The 21,462-nt window shown below is 40.1% G+C and overlaps 1 protein-coding gene across 1 annotated transcript in view; it reads left to right on the top strand.

The window, feature by feature from the left end:
- The window catches only part of Fras1 (Fraser extracellular matrix complex subunit 1), a 272,346-nt gene that overhangs the window by 173,639 nt on the left and 77,245 nt on the right, over positions 1-21,462 (top strand). The window contains exons 38-46 of the mRNA XM_090343975.1: positions 4,560-4,708; positions 4,878-5,040; positions 6,792-6,927; positions 11,198-11,388; positions 12,243-12,396; positions 13,690-13,953; positions 16,351-16,539; positions 18,233-18,352; positions 18,618-18,797. Coding sequence (XP_090200101.1) covers positions 4,560-4,708; positions 4,878-5,040; positions 6,792-6,927; positions 11,198-11,388; positions 12,243-12,396; positions 13,690-13,953; positions 16,351-16,539; positions 18,233-18,352; positions 18,618-18,797 — 1,546 coding nt within the window. The remainder of the gene's footprint in view (positions 1-4,559; positions 4,709-4,877; positions 5,041-6,791; positions 6,928-11,197; positions 11,389-12,242; positions 12,397-13,689; positions 13,954-16,350; positions 16,540-18,232; positions 18,353-18,617; positions 18,798-21,462) is intronic.

The raw sequence follows: 21,462 nt of genomic DNA, 5'->3' as shown, positions 1-21,462 counted from the left end.
TTATAAACCTTTAGTATTTATAATAGCAGAGCACAGAAATATATTAGAAAGTCCAGAAATAGACCTACATGTGACCTGTAATAGAAAACAGACAGTGAGTCAGCTCTATGGAAGCAGAAAGATTCCTTACAACCTGAAACTACACAACTATTATTCATATGGCTAAAAAAGGAATTTGTTCTGAACTTTACAACCTGCATGTATATTAACTCCAGACTGATGAAATGCTTAAATGTCATCAGCAAACTTTACAATTCTTTGCAGGCTATAGGCAAATAGTTCTACAATATTGAGTAAGGGGAAATTTTCTTAAGGTAGAAACAATACTAACTGTACAAGTTTGACATATGTGAGCACAAAGTTATATTTATAAAAATATACAGCAAAGACAGAAACGAGGCAAGTTACAGACTGGAAGATGGTAACCGTTACTCATATAATCAGAAAGTACAAGGAATATATAGAACTTCTGCAGATCAAGAAGAAAAAGATAACAGATAGGAAAATGAACAAGAACTTTAAAGAACATATCTAGTCAATAAATATGTATCCACTTTTTTCATATATTTTTATTGTAATTAATAGAAGGGTTACGTTATATTCACCAGATAGAAGGTGCATTACTTCACAAACATTGATACCCTTTCTCATGTTTTTCTCCCTGTTTCACTCCCCCACCCCCACCCCTCATCTTGTTTTCCCCCCTTCCCTATCCTATTTCAAATAACCAAATGAACATATATCGAATATATGTTTATTTGAGATAACCAAGGGACAGCAAAAGAGATGAGAGATAACATAGTACATTGAGGACAGCCATCACTCATATGGCTTTTGTTTCTATATCCTGGAGGTCCTTTCATTTAGCATCATTCTGTATGGCCTTATGTATCTAGGTTTTGCTCTCTTGTAAATCTCTGCTAGGAGAGCCCAAGGTTTTTACTGATTATGACAAATGAGGAAAACCATTTTTCCTTTTTTGTCAGTCACGGGACCTGAATTCTGGACCTGAGCTTTGTCCCTGAACTCTTCATCTCAAGGCTAGTGTTGTATCACTTTGACCAACAGTACCCCTTTCGGTTTTCTGGTGGTTAATTGGAGATAAGAGTCTGGAAGCGGTTCATGCCCGGGCTGACTTCAAACCATGATCCTCAGATCTCAGCCTCCCTGAGTAGCTAGGATTACAGGTGTGAGCCATCAGTGCCCAGATTCCATTCACTTTTATTAGTGATCAGGGAAGTATATTAAAATGATATCCATTTCATATGAAATAATGTGGACGAAGTAGATCTATAGGAAATTCTTTCTTAGTGGAAGTATAAACTGAAAAAATAACTTTGGGAACGAATTTGGCAATGTCTTGTCAGCATGAATCATCATTTTCCCTACTGTCCACCTAGATTCCTTCCTGAGAGGAATCTGAGAAAAACGTTCACGCCAATACAAATGTCATGTATAAGGATGTACACTGCAGTTGTAGCAGTAACAATATTGAAACAAGCTAAAATGTCCATCAACAAGATAACAGACATCTTGTGGTATACTTACTCGGTAGATGATTAGAAAGCCACAAAACAGAATGATGGAGTAGCATTGTTCAAAAATTAATATAATTATTACTTTACTTGAATAAGCTGTAACCCCTCTGCTCACCATGCATGCATGTAATGTATATATGTAATTATGAATGTATAGTATATATTATACATCCTCATTGAATAGTAGAATCATGGCTGTATAAGTAATAATTATTTATATTTAGTATAGTTATATGCTTGCCTGTTTATAATAAGAAGAAAATGAAAAATGAATTAACCTAAAGGAATGCAAAGAGCTTTGAGCAAGACAGTTACATGAAGACAAGATTTATAGTCATAGGTATTCTCTGCATCTGCAGTATCTTGAATGTACCAAGATGGTGATTTTCTTTAAATTATGACAGAGTATTCACAGAAGAAATAAAAAAAACCTAGAAGTTACTTAAAAATTGAAACCTAGTAAGATATGCCTGACCTGAGATAAGCATTTCCTTGCCAAATTTGCCAATGTGGAATTTAGAAGCTCTTCATTCTAATTAAGAGCTAGGAGTTCTATCTTTGTAGTTTATCACCATCTTTGAAGACAAGAACTTAAAAGTCTCAACAATCTTTTTAAAATTCTCTCTCAGTGGGGACCCACAGTAAGATTACGAAGTAGTGCCTTGGAAGCTTACATATTATGTTTAATAACTCATTGCAGAAAGAGAGAAACTTTAAACAGTATAAATGTGGAGGGAAATTTTCTGAAGCCTTTCAGGTTAGATAAATTTTGGTTTCTTTCCTTGCTGATGTCAAGCGATGTGTTTCTCTTGCTTTGAGGTTCATAACTACTAACTTAAAAAAGGGCCCTGGGGATAGAAATGAGAGTGGACTGAAAAGTGCTATCTCGGGTCTACCAGGTAGCTGGGCTTACAATACTGATCTCATTCCACACATGAACACAACATAACTATCAAAATCTACATTCAAAAGTAAAATTGACCATGCAGCATTTTGTTGTTGTTGTTGTGACAGAGTGCTCCATTTTCATAATCAGCTACTCAAAAAGATGAATGAGGATTGAATAAGTCATCAACTCCTTCCTAGCAAGGTCACACAGTCCTGAGTTCAAACCCTAGTATTGCCAAAGAAAAGAACTATCAACAAGATCTTGCCTGATTTCTAGATACTTCCAAAAATATTCTTATTAGAAATAGGAAATGGTTTGCAAGGCACAGTGGCTCACACCTGTAGTCCTAGCTACTCAGGAGGCTGAGATCTGAGGATAGCGGTTCAGAGCCAGCCTGGGCACTACAAAGCCTTGAGACTTTTATCTGCAATTAATCACTAGAAAACGGGAAATGATACTGTGGCTCAAGGGTAGGGCAGTAGCCTTGAGCTGAAGAGGTCAAGGACAATACCCAGGCCCAGAGTTAAAATCCCCTGACCCACAAAAAAAAAGAAGAAATAGAAAATTGTTTATCATTCAGTTACATAAAGGGAGTAAATGTGATCAAAGGACATTACATATATGTAAAGAAGAGTCATAAAGAAAACAATTTAATACAGACTTAGAAAAATAAGTTTTTTGTTTTGTTTTTAATTTTTATTGTTATGGTAATGTATAGAGGGGTTAGTTACATTTGTCAGATAGTAGGTGCCTTATTTCTCACACATTGATGCCTTTCTCATGGTTTTTTTGTCCCTGTTTATCTCCTCTCACACCCTCCCAATCATTTTTCCCCTTCCCTATTTCAAATAAATAAATAAATGTATACACAACATACTAGGTAACAAAGTCAGATATACTAACAATATGAGATTAGCCAAAGGGTAACAAAGGAAAAGATAAATAACATAGTACATTAAAAACAACAATCACTCAAGATAAAGCTTTTGTTTCTATAACCTAGAGATCATTTCACTTAGTGAAAAATAAGTTTTAAAGTATATTCAGTTATTGCCTGTAGAGAAACACAGAAAGCTAATATTATTTCTCAGTAAACCATAAGGAGAGAGAAATGTTTTTTGTTAAGGTTATTTATCCCACTCATAATAGCTCAAAAGCTATGTACACATTGGTCATATAGGATGAAACTAAACAAAATGAACTCTGGAAACAAGAGGTTTATCTTTGTGATTGTTGTTTTTAATTTACTATGTGAAGTTGTTTCTTTTCTCTTTTTTTCCACTATGATTAATCTCATGTGTTTACTGTATCTGATTTTGTTACCTTGTCTATTGTATATACATTTATTTGTTTATTTGAAAAATGGAATGGAAGGGGGGAAACAAGATGATTTGGAGGGGATGGGGGACAAAAAAGGAGAAAGGGGTATCAAGGTTCGAGAAATAATATACTCATTACCTGACAGATTAAAACTGTAACCTCTCCATACATTATGAAATGCAATTTTAAAAAAAGATTATGGATCCTGTGGAGTAAGACCCATAGATTCAGTCCTAACAGAATGGAATAAATAAGAGTTCCTGTTATTTTGTTAATCCAAAACTTGATTAATTTTGATATTAAATATATATTTTCTAAAGTTAGCCACTGGCTAATCTAAATATCTTCCACTCATTTTGCTTCACAGACTTTCATCCTGGTACATGATAATATATTGTAATAGAATTATTCTTGCTTCTAAAATACAAACTATTCTGGAAGAAACCTCTATCTGTATTTGTAGATAAAAGACTGACATTGGATCGTATTTTATTTCTTTTTTGCACATTTGTAATAAATGCAAAAAGCAAAAGTTTAGATTTTTAAGGCTTCAGTATGGCTTCTTTTTGTTTTATACTTCATTCCTAAAGCTTATTCCCCTCTGTTAGTTCAAGCTACCCATTATTCCTCTTTTATTGAAGGAGGAATAAATACTGGGGTTTTCCTGAAGTTTGAAACAATGTTGCTTTATGAAAAATGGAAGGAGATTTTGGTCATGCGCAGAGACAGAAACACCTGTAGGCCTCACAGTAATACAAATATTTTTTTCTGAAAACATGCATTCACACTGTTATTTCTGTCTACCTGATTAGGATGATTCGTCCCCTGACTCAGAGATCTGGATTCAGTTAACTTCTTTGCCAATGTATGGTGCTCTTTCAAGAACTTCAGGATATGAGGTGGAGGAACTCTCAGAGTTTTCTAATTTCACAATGGAAGACATAAACAAGAACAATATTAGGTAGGTAACCAATCTGTATTATTTCACAGGAAGTTTTCAATTGTATTAAAATTTTTATACACACACAAAAAAATCGACAGGTTGTAACTCAACTTTCTGACCTCATTTTTACACAAAAGTACAATCATCTTACCCAGGAGTTTGTGACTCATTCTTTTGGTGTTGATAGATACTCAGCTATATTTGAGACGGACGGTCATCTGATCAGTGACAGCTTCCGCTTCTCTGTCTCTGACATGGACCACAACCATCTGGACAATCAGATATTTACCATCATGGTCACTCCTGTCAAGAATCCACCTCCAGTCATTGCTTTTGCTGACCTTATCACGGTAAACAATCTTAAATCAGTAAATAGGAAATGCTATAGCGATCTAGAATTTTTGGTGGTGTAAATAAAGAATTTCTGTCTAAGTTGGCCACTAACTTCTTTCCCCAAAGTTTCTAGGGAGTAATACCAAGATATGCATGGTTTGTAGTTGTGTGTTTGCAGAAAACATAACAATACTTGTATGCAGAAGGTGAAATCATTATGTCCATATTAGTGAGTTAGTCAACAAATATTCATGTCCTAGAAGCTATGCTGGATTGTTAGTATTAAGAGTAGTAGAAGTAGAAAAGATCTCAAGGAGTGTAAAATTTAATGTTGCTAGCAGCTAAAACATGGACTTGGTCTTGAAGTCAAATAAGTTGATATTCACACTAAGCAATCTGCATAGATCCTATAAGAGCCTTCACCATTAAAGTTACCCAAATGTGAGCTGCATTTCAATTCTATTACTAGTTGAGTGACTGTGGACCAAACATTCATGTTTCTTAGCTTTAGTTGCTACCAGGCTCTTGTGGCTCAATCCTATAATCCTAGCTACTCAGAAGGCTAACATCTGGAGGTTCTCAAATTAAAGCCAGCCTAGAGGAATCCATGAGATGCCATCTACCATTAACCTACAAAAGCCAGTTTGGAGGTATGGCTCATATGGTAGAGTACCAGCTGTGAGCAAGAAAGCTAAGTGAGAGAGTCAGGCCCTGCATTCAAGCCGGAGTACCAGAAAAAAAAAAAAAACAAACAACAACAAAAAAAAACACCCTACTACATAAAAGATTTTTTCTGGTGACAAAAAAAAAACCATAGATCAACCCTAGCAAAGTATCTAAAGTATGAAAGTTCATTTATTTTCCGCTTCCTGTCATGATATATATACCATGATGCTTAGTGCTTACAAGCTTCTGGTTTTGTCAAACCACTGGTAATTCATCAAACTAAATTATTTGTAAATTGTTGGGATATTCTTCCACTTTTCCATGTCCACATTTTGGTGAAGCCATTTAGACTCACCCCATTCTCAGAGTTCCCCATCATAATTTATAGGTCACCCTACAGCTAGCCAAGAACTATGGAGATTGAAATGGCTCAGCCATTTCTAGCAGGTCAGCAAAACAACACCAGCTTGGGCTGCAGAGTTAGCATTTAAAACAGGACCATAAGAGAAAAAGGTTAGTTTGAACAACTGCTTTTACTTATACTGATTTATTTTCTCTTTTTTTTGACATTGTGATAAGCATTAGCTTTCAGATATGGCAAGTCCTTTCTTCCTACACACTGTAAAGATGGAACAGAAAGGAATAAATGAGAGTTTCGTTCTAGATAATAACACCCATAGCATGGTCACTCTCAGGGAATCAGAGGCAGAACTAGATCTATCACTCTCAAGCTGTGATCACTTTCCAGCTGTGGCCTGTACAATGTTGATTCTGCAGAGAGGCAGCCATCCCCTCAAGGGGTGGGGAATTAGAACAGCCCAGACCTACTTTATAACCAGATCCATCATTGAATGAAATGCAACTTTGAAGAGAGACACGGAGTCCTGGTGTCTGAGTATATCTTTGAGAGGCGCTGAAAGATTGCCTGGGTTCAGCAGTAGGCACATTCCTCATCTCATCTGCAGAGGATCTGCCTCCTCACAGATGTGGAATTGGTGCTGGAAGGTCAAGGTCACCCCACGTAGTACTGTTCAGTTCACTTCTTTCTTTTACTGCAGTTATGTGCAACCACCCAAGGACTCTACATTCTCTTCTTCCTTAGGTGGACGAGGGAGGGAGAGCCCCGCTCACTTTCCACCATTTCTTTGCTACTGATGATCATGACAACCTTCAGGGAGATGCCATCATTAAACTAAGTGTTCTGCCCAAATATGGCTGCATTGAGAACACAGGAACAGGTAACAGTAGTGCCTTGCTGTGAAAGTATTCAGGGTCTGGAAAACCAGGAGGGTAGAGGGAGAATCTGTGTTCCAGTGAAACCAGGGGATGGAGGATTAAAAGAAGAACCATTTCAAACACCTAGAGGCGGCAAAGTTTCATTCATTCAACAAAAATTTACCCATCATTTTCTATGTGCCATATACTTTTATACATTCCTGGGATACATCAGTAAATAAAACAGATAAAACCTTCCCTCTTGGCAGTGCTTCAGATCCTTGTGGAGGGAGACAAATAAATGAGAAAACTAGGTGAGAAGTTAGAAGGTGAATAAAAATGCAATCGAAAACATAGAGCAGAGGAAAAAAGGGATTTGGATTATCAGCAGTGAGGGTGAAGGGACAGTAGATTACTTTTCCACATTGGGTGTTGAAGAAATAAAGATTCCTGCCTCTTTATTTCAAGGCAGCCGCAGTTCAGCAGACCCACAGCTTATGTCTCTGCTTCTTCTATAGATATGATATGAATTGAAATGCATGCTGTCTCTCTGTGGCACCTTTTTTTAAACATTGCTCCTCCTCTACCATCTGCCCTCAACCCACTGGTGGTTATCACACAAGAGAGGTAAAAAAAAAAAGGCCTGTACAGTCCACAGGCCCCCTGAGACCTTCTGTGACTGGCAGCTGAGACAGCTCTGTGATGAGATTCCTGAGCACCAGCTCTAATTGACATGCAGCTAGCAGCTCCCACACTGAGGCTGTGGCTGCCAGTAGCTGTGGTCAGCATGGAGCCTGAGATTGGAGCCCTGTGACAGGCAACTCATTTAGAGTGGTCATGTTTTCCTATCAAAACTCCTGGGTCTTTTTCCTATCTTGCCTCTCAGTGCATGCACTCCGATTTGTATGTTGTAGAATTTTGTTTCAATAAATATTGTGCTAGATACAATGGATATAAAGATGAATAATGCAGACTCTGCCTTTAGTGGGAGACAGATATGAAGATTGATAAATTATAATAAATGACAAATGCCAGGGGGGAAAAAGGAAGCAAAGAATGGAGACAGTGCATAAAACAAAGACATTGCTTTTGCCTACAAAGGCAGAAAAGTCTGAGCAGGTTGGAACTTGTTGGGCTAATGGGAGTCACCACGGGCAGAAGGAAAATGACATTTCTTGCGAAGGGAAGAGTATGGGTAAGGTAGGAAATCACACACACGCGCACACACACACCCCATTCCTTTCTGTTTATGTGGTGTCTTTCTTTGGAAAGCATTGTTACATAGTTGTCTTGCATGCACCTGGCACAAAATGGTCCTGCGGGGGGAGCAGCCATTGGGATAGAAATCAAAAATTTTAGCAAGCCTCAGACTTTCTAAAGAGGGTTTTGAAAACTTTAGTGTCTATAACTATCACCTAGAGTTCCAGTAAAAGTAGTTTCCTTGGCAATCACACCAGAGTTTCTATTTTAGGAGATTGGTGTGGCCTATGAATTTGCCTTTTTATGCCAGCCAGCTCACAGGTGATGCCAAAGCTGCTGGTTCAATAGCCATAATCACCAGCCCATAATAACATGGGTATGAGTCTGTAAGGCATTTGGAGATCTAAAATAACATTCAAGTTCTATCGGCTAAAGAGCCTGCCTTTTCTCCATAGGAGGCCCTGGGCCTTTAGTTGTCTTGGTGTGTATATGAAATAAGCTACATATATCCAGAACCTAGATGATCTTTTTCGAAAAGTGTTACAAGAAGTGCCTTTGACAAAAAGGAAAGAAACCCAAGATTATCCTGCCGGAAATGAAATCTCATGGGATAGAATCTGAATTCATTTAGGACCTGAAGAAACAGGAACACCTCTTTTTCTGATACCTCTGTGTTCTGATGCAGGCCAGTTGTAGGCGATGTAATGACACCTCATACACACCTCCAATGATTGGATTTGAAGTTATCGTATTGTGCTTAAGAAGACAGGAAACACATTCAGCATGACTGGCATCAACATGTAGGAAATACATTTTGAAACTTGGAAAGATTAGAACTTAAAGTTTTGGTGGTCGCTGAGCTCCAATGGCTCACATTTATAATCCTAGCTACTCAGGATGAGATGGGGGGTATTGTAGTTCACAGCCTGTAAAAATTTTTAGAGACCCCAACAGCTGGGTTAGTTGGGTTGATGTGTATCTGTTATCCCAGCTACAGAAGGTTGAAGTCAGGAGAATTACAGTTGCAAGGTGCTGGGTATCTAGCCCAGATAGAGCAGAAAATAGGAAGATATTATCCAGGCATGTACCTAGCAAAGGGTGAGACCTTATCTCAAAATAACCAATACAAACCAGGTCTGGAGTAGTAGCTCAGTTGTAGAACACCTTCTCGCCTCGTGTAAATCCCTGAGTTCAACACTCCATTTCCACCCCAAATTAAAATTTTCTGTGACAGATTCACTTGTTTTAAAGTAAAGTATTATTATATCCTTACACTCTGAAACATCATTTGCTTAGGTTATTTTTGCCCCAAACAACAAAGTAACATTTCCTTTGTTTATAAGGCTTACTAGAATGAGAGAATAAAGATTAGAAGGAATTTTAGCAGTTTCTTCTGGAGAGCTGAACTATGTGATCTAGGAATTATTAGTTCAGTGGCCACATAAACCTCTCTGTGCTCTAAAGGGTAAAGAAAATTCATGTCATCGAAAGAAAAAATGATGCCTGCGCTTTTCTTTCAAACAGCTTATTTTAAAAAAAAACTTTTTTATTTCCAGTATTTCTGTTGGTATGCCAACCAATGTGGCACTGTATATAGTTATATAGTTCAGAACATTGATATTTGCAAAGGATCAGGGAGAAGGGAAGGGAAAGGCTTTGTTGTTTCACACTTGGCAACTCTACTTTGTTGATAGATTTCCAACAAATGGTTGAAGACACAAGGGTTTCTCTTTTTTCCTTTCTCATTTCTAGAAGAGAATTGTGGTAACAATTTAAAATCAATCAACTGGAAGGAGTCAGGTTAGAACCAAGTAAAGACAAGACATCCATCATTTAGACATTGCTTACTCTTCCCCTTGGCCTCCTAGAGACAAGGATGAGAAGAATAAGTTGGAGGAAGCACTTTGTGTAGATCTCTCAGTGACACCTGGGCCAGTCAGTTTTCCATTACTGTAACTAATACCTGAATTAAAACATTTTCAGAGACAAGATTTATTTTGATTTATGACTCCCCAAGTGCCAGCCTATGGTTGGCCCCTGGCTTTCAGGAGTATGTCTGGCAGTATGTGATGAAATAAAGCTGCTTACCTAATGATGAATATGCAGAAGAAAGAAAGAAGGGACTGGTATCCCAATATGCCCTTTAGAGTCTACCTTTTTTAAAATACATGATCCATGGGGACATATATCCAAACTGTAGCATCATCCAAGCTCTCTATGGGGTCTGAACACTTCCAACCTGAATTGAGTGTCATGACATTTGAGTGGCCCCTGGATATTGCAAAATCCCTGGTGTCTTTTCCTACAAATAACTCCAACTACACACAGGTTTCAGTAAGATGTCAAGAAGTCAAGCACAAACACGCTGGAGGGATAGACTTCTTAAATAAGAAGATATATAGTTAAAACATTCCTTCCACAGAGAAAATGTTAGTCTTACAAGCGATTCCAGACAAACAGTGCTGAAATTGGCTTCAGTTTAAAGAAGAATCTTGGCTGTTGTGTTGTTAGTTAACCCCCAAGATTTATACTATAAACAATTCCTCATGAAACAACCACCGATTCTGCCCTCTAGGAAACAAAAACACTGAGTGTTTTTAAGTATGTTGTCTCATTTTTTTATAGATGGAGGGAGATACTGGGCAGGTGTATCTAATTATAGATGAGAAATAGTCTGTGGAATCTGGGATTCAACCCTGAGATTTCTAGTTCCTGGTCTGTGTTTTCCTCATTCTCCATGCTTTGTTCTCCTGCATATATTCCGTGTCTGTGTGTGCGCGCGCGCATGTGTGTGCACGTGCCAGTGTTGTGGCTTGACCTCAGTACCTAGGTACTGACCATTAGCATTTTTGCTCAAAGCTGGTATTCTACCAGTTGGGCTTTATGGTGGTTTATTCGAGGTAAGAGTCTCATGTACTTTTCTGCCAAGGCTGATCTCAGCCTCTTGAGAATCTAGGATTATAGGCTTGAGCCACTGGTATACAGCAAACATATTTTCATCTTGTATTGAAAGTAATGTTTTTTTCTCTAACTTTTTCTAGCAAGCAGAAACTGCAAGATGAAGGTAAACATCTTCTCTTTATGTTTAAATAGGTGATCGCTTTGGCCCTGGGAATGCTGGTGACCTAGACGCATCATTCCTTATTCAAGATGTTCTGGAAAACTACATTTACTATGTCCAGAGTGTTCATGAAAGCATCGAGCCAACCTATGATATTTTTAGTTTTTATATAAGTGATGGAACCAGTCGTTCAGAAATTCACAGCATCAATATCACCATCGAGGTAACGACTTTGGGAATTTGAAATGTTGATCCTTTGACCACACAGCGTCTTCCCATTAGAGAGATTTCTTTATGTAGATTCAAAAGCAAAGAGTGGATTTGACCTTCAGTTTTAAATATCCATTTTAAAACACAACCCTGACTTGCAGGGAACTTATGGAATTAAGATTGGATTCGGGGAATGACCGAGTTGGAAATCCACATTTCCATTTCAGAGTAAATGTTATTTGTTCTTAGTGAAAACAGTCTGTGAGAATCTGTCAAGAAAACTTTACCATATTTAGATGCAAACTAATTATTCCTATACTTCTCTGAAGTTATTGAGGTCCTACATGCATTCTTTCTTTTCTTACATTTGAATGATCATATTTGTTTAATTGTAACATCAGAAAACATGTATTTATTGTCATTTACATTAACTCCATAGATTGATCCAACCACCCAAAGGAAAAACGAGGACCAGAGAGTAAAGGGGGAGGGGAAGGATGTGGAAGGGAGAATACTGTGTCTTTCTATAAGTACTGAGATGTTCTTATGGATCTATATGGTAATTATTAGATCAAACGTTTTGTTATCGATTCCCCCCAAACAGTAATGCATCCATTCTGGAGTCTAGAAAATATGGTCACTGTACCTGTGGAAGAAAACAGCAAAGATTTTCATAGAAAGCCCTTCAGCTTTTAAAAATTGTTTGTGTGACTTCTCAAATGAATTAGTCTGATAAAGATGGTAACCCATTAAATGCTGGTTTGATAGGGAAAGCTGCTACAGCAATGACTTTCTCTTTAAAAACAATGTTTTCTTTCTTTTTGAATAAATACATGTGTGAGACCAAATGTTTTCTGGTTCTATCAGAGGAAGAATGACGAACCTCCCAGGATGAACCTGCGACCCCTTGGGGTACAGCTGAGCTCCGGAGTGGTGATAAGCAATTCTTCTCTGAGCCTGCAGGATCTGGATACCCCGGATAATGAGCTGATTTTCGTATTGACAAAAAAGCCTGACCACGGTAGGACACAAACTGCTGTGGAAAGCTTCTTAATTGAGGTGCCTGATGGGTTACTAGAATCAGTACATATGTTTCAGTTGCTTTTCCTCTGCCTTTTCTATATATAGTCTATTCTTCACATCAAAGTATAATCAAATTCGCAGCTAGTTATTATTCTTAAGGCCGCAGTAGATACTGGCTGTTTAAAAAGCCTGAATCCTAGGTAACTGGTAACTCTGAAATTTAATTTCAGCTGTTTTCTTATTTCACTATGTAACCTCAAGCAAAACAGGTCTCAATATTAGCATATTCTCTTCTCAGAGCTGGCATCATTGGTGGATAGCTCCAGACCCCTCATGTAGGCTGGTGGCATTTACAACTCTCGATGAGCTTGCTCCTTTTATAGCCAGGATATTTACCTTCTGACTTCAGCCAGACATAGAAAGCTCTCTAAGGTTCTTCTGCTTGTTTCTTTCCTAAGCACTATCCCCCAAGAATTAACTCAAGCTCTGAAATTCATGTGGTTCTGTGTCTGAATCAACCACATCTTTTGGGCTTGCAAAGGTAAAATAGCTGTTACTGATGAAGGATTAGTAGACGTGACCATTGCTCATTAGCAATTTTCCTTTTGCTTTCATTCACTTTGACTTTCTTTTTAAATTGGTGTATAGTAAAGCATACCATCATAATGAGATTATATAACATTTCCATACATGCATACAGGGAAAGTGTACCATTTTCACTGGTTACTTTCTCTTATACTTTCCCTTTCTTTAATGAAATGCTATGAATGGGACTGCATATGACCCTTGAGAACAAAACCTAATGTGTTTACTGTCTTTCTGAATTTAAAATAAATTCCCATTGCTTTCTGAATTAAAAAAAAAAACCTTCCATCTCCCACTCCATATGTCCTAAAAAAGAAGGGATGTGAGTAAAGAGGGCTGTCTTCACTTTAGAGAAGGAAGACAAAAATGTTTAGATAATGAAATGAGTTTGAATTCATGGAAGAAGGTAGGATTTCTAAGCTACTATATTGCCACATCCATCTGTGTCTCCTTAAGAGAAATTTAACCAGGCAGAAGGGGACTTGGACTTCTTTATTTATAGATGAGGCCCCAGGGAAGCACTTGTACTTACATGTAAAATGCTAAGTTGTTGGCACCTAATGCCTCTGAGGTATGGTGACATAGTGGTTAGCAAAACCACACAATGTTTTGGTGACATGTATATATATATATATATATATATATGTATGTATGTATATGTATATATATATATATTGCCATTATCTCTTTTGATGTTCTTCTTTAGGTCATCTTTTGCGAAGATTTACTGCTTCTGAGCCTCTGGAGAATGGGACAGTTTTATCCCAGGGTTCCTCCTTCACTTACCAGGATGTCCTCTCTGGGCTGATTGGGTATCTTCCTGGGGACCGTGGTGTGGCAGTAGATGAGTTCCGGTTTTCTCTCTCTGATGGGTTCCATGTGGACACAGGGAGGATGGAGATCTACCTAGAACTGCCTACAAGTGACACCCCCCAACTGGCTGTAAACCGAGGGCTTCAGCTCTCAGCGGGTAGGTTGCTCAAAACTTTTGAACATGATCACAAACACTTGTGAGCAACAGCTGAAAAAGAGGAAAAATTTCTTTTGACACGTGGGTTCAGAGGTTTCAATCCCTGGTCAGTTGGCTGTGCTATTACTGGGCTATGGTGAGAGAGCATCATGGTAAAGCTTTTCATCTCATTGCCAAGAAGCAAAGAGAGATGGAATGAAGGGGCCAGAGAAAGATACAACCCCAAAGACCCCCTATTTCCTCTAGCAAGGCTAACCATCTAGAATTTCCAGGACCTTCCAAAATAGTGCCACCAGTTGGAGACCAAACCTTTAACACTTGAGCCAGTGGGAAGCAGTAGATGTCACAGGAGTACAGGAATATGACTGTTTTCCTTCTATCATTATCAGGGGACATACTCAATTCCATGTTAGGGCTGTGAGTGGATCTTAAACCAGCTATTGAGTACCTAGAGAGACTGGGGGTTTGGAGACGCATTGTTTTATGGATACTAAACATTGAGAATAAAAATGTGAGCCACTGAAATTCACTGGGTCAGATGCCCTGGTTGTAAATTTGAGAACAATTTATAAAGGAGTTTACACTTTTCAGGGTTCTCAAAAATCTTAATTTATCTAGCTACTTCTGGGCCCACGTTTCCTATAGCAGAAATTCTCTTCTAAAAAACTCATGAACTGCCAACATAAAAACAACCTAGAACATCAGGCTGGGAGTTTGGCCTAGTGGTAGAGTGTTTGCCTCACATGCACAAATACCTGGTTTCCATTCCTCTGTACCACATACATAGAAAAAAGCCAGAAGTAGTGCTGAGGCTCAAGTAGTAGAGCTCCAGCCTTGAGAAAGTCCAAGGACAGTGCTCAGGTGTCAAGTTCCAACCCCAGGACTGGGGGGAAAAATTCCAGAGACATGGAGGAGCCATATGTCAGTGGCTCACACCTCAAATCCTAGACCCTTAGGAGGCTGAGATCTGGCTGATTACAGTTTGAAGCCAGGTAGAAAAATCCATGAGACTTCATCTGTAAAATAACCTGTCCAAAAGCTGGGCTGGAGGCATGACTCAAATGGCAGAGTACCATCCAGGCCACCCAAAGCCAGGTAATTATAAAGCCCCAAGTTCAAATCCCTCTGGTACTGGCAAAAACAAAAATCATGGCAGGAACAGTGCAATAGTATTGTATATTAGAACACTATACAAATGATTAAAAATTATACAGTATGGGATCCCATCATCACATCCCAGATGTGACGAGTACACATCTTCTGCTCCAACTGCAATGGAAAGTTACTTAGTTGAGGAGTGGACTTTGGGCTCAGTATGTCTGCATCTCACTAGGACTCTGCTGTTTTTAGTCTCACAGGTATTCTAGATCGAAGGAGAAACAATGGCGTAGTACTTGAAAAATATGAGAAGTACTAAAGTACCTAGGAATTAGGATTACTGATAGCCTGTTGCTACTTTGTGGGTTTTAGTAGAAGATACACAATTCCTCCATCAGGGAAAAGTACTTCTTCATTCCTTATGGCAGAGCAGCGGCCTGGGCATCAGGATGTTTTCATTGATTCCCTCAGTCTTCCACATCTCCTGGAGGCTACACAGGCCCTACAGGCCCCATCCTGATGCCTTCACATGCTACAGGATGCATGACAGAAGAGGAAAGTTGGCCTTGAGGAACTTCCTCTGTTCTAGCAAGGAACAGAGGAAGGATCAGGAGGCTGATCCTTGACCCAGAGAACAGGATACCTCATCTCTCATCTAGCTAAGACATACAGAGACCATCAGAGCCTGACATAGATGCCTGACACACAGATGATGCAGACCTAGTTGGCTGCAATTCACTTTATGTAATATAAGAGAAGGGTAGGCAGGAAAGCAAAGGACAAAGTTCTGAAGAGAGGTCTTAGGGGGAGGGTGAGTGCCTTGCTTCTGTCTCCAGCTCCTGTGAGCAAATCATCCTGCTCCTTACACTTAGCTTACCCTTGGTCTTGATCAACACAACTTTTGACTATCCCACCATCCCACCTGAGATGCCAGTGAGGGATGCTTATAGTTTTGTGATCCTTGACACCATAAGTAAATTAAATCCAAACAGATGTCTGAAATCATAAATATAGATATTAGTTGCATCACAGTATTAGGAGTTATTCCCAGCCACAAACTGGTGGCTACTAGGTAGAATGAATGCAGGCAGAAAGGGAAAAAAATGATAGGATCATCAGGGCTTAGTTTTAAAGACAAGGGAGTATTTTATTTAGAGAAAGAGACATTTAGAGTGATTGAGGACAAGTGCCTGGTACCAAAGCCCAAGGAGTGAATGATGACTTTTCCTTCAATCTCCTAAACTCACTTGACATACCATGTGAAGGAAAAGGGGTTGACATTCTCCCGTTCTTTCCCAGGGTCGGTCGCACGCATCACAGAGCAGCACTTGAAAGTGAGTGACATGGGCACCGATAGTCGTCAGGTTGTGTACATCATGAAGGAAGATCCCGAGGCCGGTCATCTGCAGATGGTTAAGCGAGACAAACTGGAGCAAATCTCTGTTGAAGGCCCCATCCGAAGTTTCACCCAAGCCGACATCAGCCGAGGTTGGCCAGTTCTCTGTTTGCCTAGGCTACCAGCGACTTCGCCTGCAGTAGTAAACTGCACTTTAAACTGGGAGTTAAACATCAGTTAGCCTAGGGAAGAAAACTGTCTGCTCTTTGTTTTGAATAAGATCCAAGTTATTGCTTCTCTTTTTTCCTCTTTATTTAACTTTTTGATTTTAAAAAAGAAACTTTCTAAGCAAAAATGTATGCATGCCATGACAGCATTGATGAAAGTTGAGGCTGTTACAGAAGAGAAAAAGGCATGGTGAATTGCTATGATGCTCAAAAGTGTCTGTCAGAGAAAGAAATAAAAAAGCAAGGTGGGATGGATTAAGGTGAGAATTATGCCTTCCTTAGGTGAGCAATTTATATCTCTTTTCAGTTCCCCAAAGTGCACAAGTTAATGAACTAAGCAAAATGGAAGGGCATAAATCGGAGCTGCCTGGGGGAAATTACATGGCTCATCCCTCCTTCAGGAAATGCTGATGTAAAGTAAAGGCATAAACGTTAAATGCTACATGTAGTTACTGTACAGTGCTTTTGAGGGTAGAAAAGAGGGGAAAAGGGTATATACCAGAGGAAAAAGTCAAGTCACATAATGACGCAAAGTTTTGTTTAGTGATAAAAATATGTCCCTAAGGTAAAGAAACAAAGGTGCTAACACCTAAAATTGGCAGAAGTTAATTTCTCACTAGTTCTATCTGTGTAGCAGTGAAATGGGTACAATACACAAGGGAAAGCAGTAGCTCCTTTATATGTGCGTGTGTGCGTGTGTGTGTGTGTGTGTGTGTGTGTGCTCGTGTACTCACACGCACACATGCCAATACTGGGGTTTGAACTCAGGGCCTAGGCACTGTCTCTTAGATTTTTTGCTCAAGGTTGAAACTCTGCCACTTGAACCACAGCTCCATGTGTGGCTTTTTGCTGGGTAATTGGAGATCACAATCTTAAAGACTTTCCTGCCCTAGCTGGTATTGAACCTTGACTCTCTCAAATCTCAGCCTCCTGAGTATGTAGGATTACAGGCATGAGTAACTGGTACCCAGAAAGTAGTAGCTCTTTAAGTATTCCATACTTGCCTGTAAATATAAGACCGAACAGATTTGGTTATATCTCTACTGATGGGTACATACAGATGATGTAGTAGGTTAATGTAGATATGACCAGGGACCCCCTCCTTTCCTTTGGGGTCCTTGCTCTCTGTGCAGAGTTTGCATGTTTACCTATTTACAGTGTTTATAGTTCATGTTGCTCCCCATATTGGAAAATAGGGAGAATGTGGGTTGCAGTTTGAGATCCTCTTTCTTTGTGATATGAATACCCAGTAGCATCACTCCATCTGACCTGGGTGTGGTTATTTACATTTTAGACATGGACAATTGCACTGATCTAGTTTTTTATGACACCACCTTAGAAGCTGAGCTAGATCTTTCAAAAGAGCTAAGCCTTGACCATAAGAAATGACACTTGAAGCAAACTTTTTATGAGGAGGGGTCTTTGAGTGTGAGGAAGTTGGTGGTGGGAGAGAAAAGTAAAGAAATAAAAAGTTTAGCTGAAAATGTCAACAGCGTTATCAAAGTGAGAAGGTCATAAATTGACCCATTGGTGTGAATACCAATTGCAGTCTCTTGCTGCAGACATAAGAGCAGAAAGCACCAATAGAAAAACTTGACTTTGTTCCCCCCTTTTCTAGGCCAAGTAGAATATAGTCATGACACAGGAGAACCCGATGGGAGCTTTGCTTTTAAATTTGATGTGATTGATGGAGAAGGGAACCGATTGCTGGACCAGTCATTTTCCATCAGAGTTTCAGGTAAGAGGACATCAGGCTTTCTGAAGTGGAGACACTCCAGTAGTTAGGACATCATGCCATTTACAATGCCCTCCCCTTGAACTCTGAGTTCCTCCCTTCAGCTAGCCAGCATGAAAACTCCCCTCTCTATTGCACAGCCATGGTGGGGGTCGCTGAGGGACAAGCCTGAGGATTGCCCTCATATTGCCTTGAATACTGGGTCTAGAGTTAAAGAAAGGAAAGTGAAAAGATCCCATTTTAAATCACTATTTCTGATACTTTTCAGAAAACAAATCCCCACCAGTCATTATCACCAATAAAGGTCTGGTCTTGGACGAAAACTCAGTGAAGAAAATCACCATTCAACAGCTATCAGCCACTGACCAGGAGAGTGGGCCTGCAGGACTGACCTATAGAATCACCACTCAGCCCCAGCTGGGCCATGTGGAACGTGCAGCATCGCCAGGTATGCCCTCCTCCCTCGATTCATCCACCTGGAAGTCGGGATTCATTTTCACCCAACTGATGTTTACAATTATGTATTCTTGGGTTGTCCTCAATATGTAGTAGGTGCTCGATAATTACTTAGTGCAAATGAATAAAAAGGTGTCATTCAGACCCAGGATATTGCTCAGTAGTAGGACATGTGCATAGAGCCCTGGGTTTAATCCCAAGTACAATAAAAGTAGTGATCATATCCTGAGAACAGTCTTACCTCATTAATTAGTCATTCCTTTAGAGTAAACATTACACCTTGATCTTCTAGACTCCCTTGAGCACACGACACAGTGCAAGTGTTCTGTGCTTAAAATTCAGTTGGGAGAAGGGTGTAGCTCAAGGGGTATCTTATGGGCTTACCATGCAAAAGGCCATGGATTCAATTCCCCACACCAGAAAAATAATTGAATTCGACGTACAGCAATGAAGCATGTATACTGAGCAAGAGTCTAGTTTAGCTGCTGCAGGACGCAAAAATAAACAAGATATAATCCTTCCCCTTCAGAATTGTCACGGAATGAGATAACTAGCCTCTGCAGACAGCCATACCTCAAAGAACACTATGCAGGTCTTGCAATGAAGGTGTGAACCTGAATTTGTGGGAGTTGAAAAAAAATGTCTATTTTGGGTAGGAGAGTGCATTGAGATGCATTTAAGAATGCCCTTTATTGGGGCCGGGAGTTTGGCCTAGTGGTTAAAGTGCTTGCCTAGCATGCATGAAGACCTGGGTTCGATTCCTTGGTACCACATATAGAAAAAAGCCGGAAGTGGTGCTGAGGCTCAAGTGGTAGAGCTCTAGCCTTGAGAAAGTCCAAGGACAGTGCTCAGGCCCTGAGCTCAAGCCCAGGACTGGCAAAAAAAAAAAGAAAAGAAAAAAAAAAGAAAAGAATGCCCTTTATTTTGGGTAAAGTGTGGACCACTTTAGTGAAAACATAGATTCTGCACCTATTTAAATAGTCAGGACTCATGGGTAGCTTTTATGAAGGGTGAATTTATTATGTAATAAAGAATTGCTGCACAAGTTTAGACAAGGAGGGAGCTGAAGTTCAATGGAGAGGTTGTGATGATGGCACACTGCCAGAGAAGGCAGTGAGGCTTCAGTGGAGGAGCAGATGTGAAAACAGAAAGGTGAGAGGTCATGGAATCTAGGCAGTGACTGCCTGCTGAGGATTTGAACCTTCATTGGTTTTGTTGGATTTAAGATGACAAATTCTTCATCTGATTAGGGAAACATCACGTCAGAGGTCATCCTCACCCGTTGCAGAACTCACTCTCCCATGTCCCTGTCTCCAAGTCAGACAGGAACAGACAAGCAAGCAAATATGTGTCGGATGATGATGAGTGTTGAGGGCAACACGAGGACATTCCCAATGCCTGGGGAGAGCAGAGTCATCCCTAATAATAAAAGGACATCCGAGCAGAGATGCAAAGAAAGGCAGGAACAGCCGTGCTGATGAGTGAGGTATAAACATTCTAGAGAGAGGGAACAGCAAGTATACAGATCCATCCCTCAGTAATCAACCAGGCAAGTCAGGGTCACCATACAGCGAGAAGGCCCACGAGACTACTTGGGAGGAATGAGGAAGAGTGGTAATGAAACAGGAGCTTCAGAAGGGAAGGTGGGGGCTCCTCCTGGGGGGAGATAAGGGAAGAGACGCTGTGGGATCCAGGGTGATGTGTACAGTGTATGTGTATGGCAGGAGGGCAAAGAGGAATGACAGATTGGCTGAGATTCGTTGTGTAAATTAAAGCAGGTCGCCCTCCCTTTTGTCCTGAGGTTCCTGGGGGATGTATGCAGATCGGCACCCTCAAGACTTTGGCTGCATGAGATATTTGATAACTAATTCATGAGCTAATTGCTTCTGCCAGAATGCTGTCAGGCTGCTGATTGTATCTCTCCAAAGATAAAAGGGCAGACTCTTGGCTGTTGTTTAGGCAACTGCATATGAAGCTCTGAGCTTTCTCACCAGGCACTGCCAGTGGCCCACCTGCTGCTAAGTCACAGCCTTGCTCTCTTCTGATCCCAGACTGGCTAAGGGGCCTGCAGGGGTGCTTCAAACCCACTTTTGCTTTTTCACAACTTCACTGGACTCAAAACTAGACTGCCAACACCAAGCCAGCTTTGCCTGGGGAAAGGGGGTTAGGGGACCACGCCCTTCCCTCCTGTTTAGAAAGTACCCCAGGTGGCAGAGGGATGCTCCGGTTTCCTGGGGCATCACACTACCTGTTCTTTCCCAGCAGGCCTAACTTCTTGATCCAGGTCTGCTCCTGTTCCCTCCAGCTTTTCTTCATTTACTTCTTTCCAGAAATTGAGAATAGTAGACTTTATATGCTTGCAAGCTTCTCTCTACCCCAATCCCACAGGGAGCCCTTTCTGCCATGTAACCTTTTTCCATCTTCCCCAAGTGATGGCATCTTCAAGAATTGTAAGTGTGAACAACTACCCTTTGGGGTAAGTACACACAGATGACTTCTGGGCCTCTCTGAAAACAGCTGGCCACAACTTAAGAGAAAAGCCTTTGTCTCGCTAGGTGAGGCGAAGGAATCCAGAACTTGAGGTTGGGCTGAAGCCAGTACTTTCAGGAAGAATAGAGGAACTTCTGGTCAGTGGTCTCAGGTCTGCTCTGAGCTAC

The sequence above is a fragment of the Megascapheus bottae genome, chromosome 13 (assembly GCF_031878675.1).
Source record: "Megascapheus bottae isolate mThoBot1 chromosome 13, mThoBot2.hap1, whole genome shotgun sequence".
Taxonomy (NCBI): domain Eukaryota; kingdom Metazoa; phylum Chordata; class Mammalia; order Rodentia; family Geomyidae; genus Megascapheus; species Megascapheus bottae.
The sequence above is the reverse complement of the archived record's forward strand: the minus strand, read 5'-3'. Positions and strand labels throughout refer to the sequence as shown.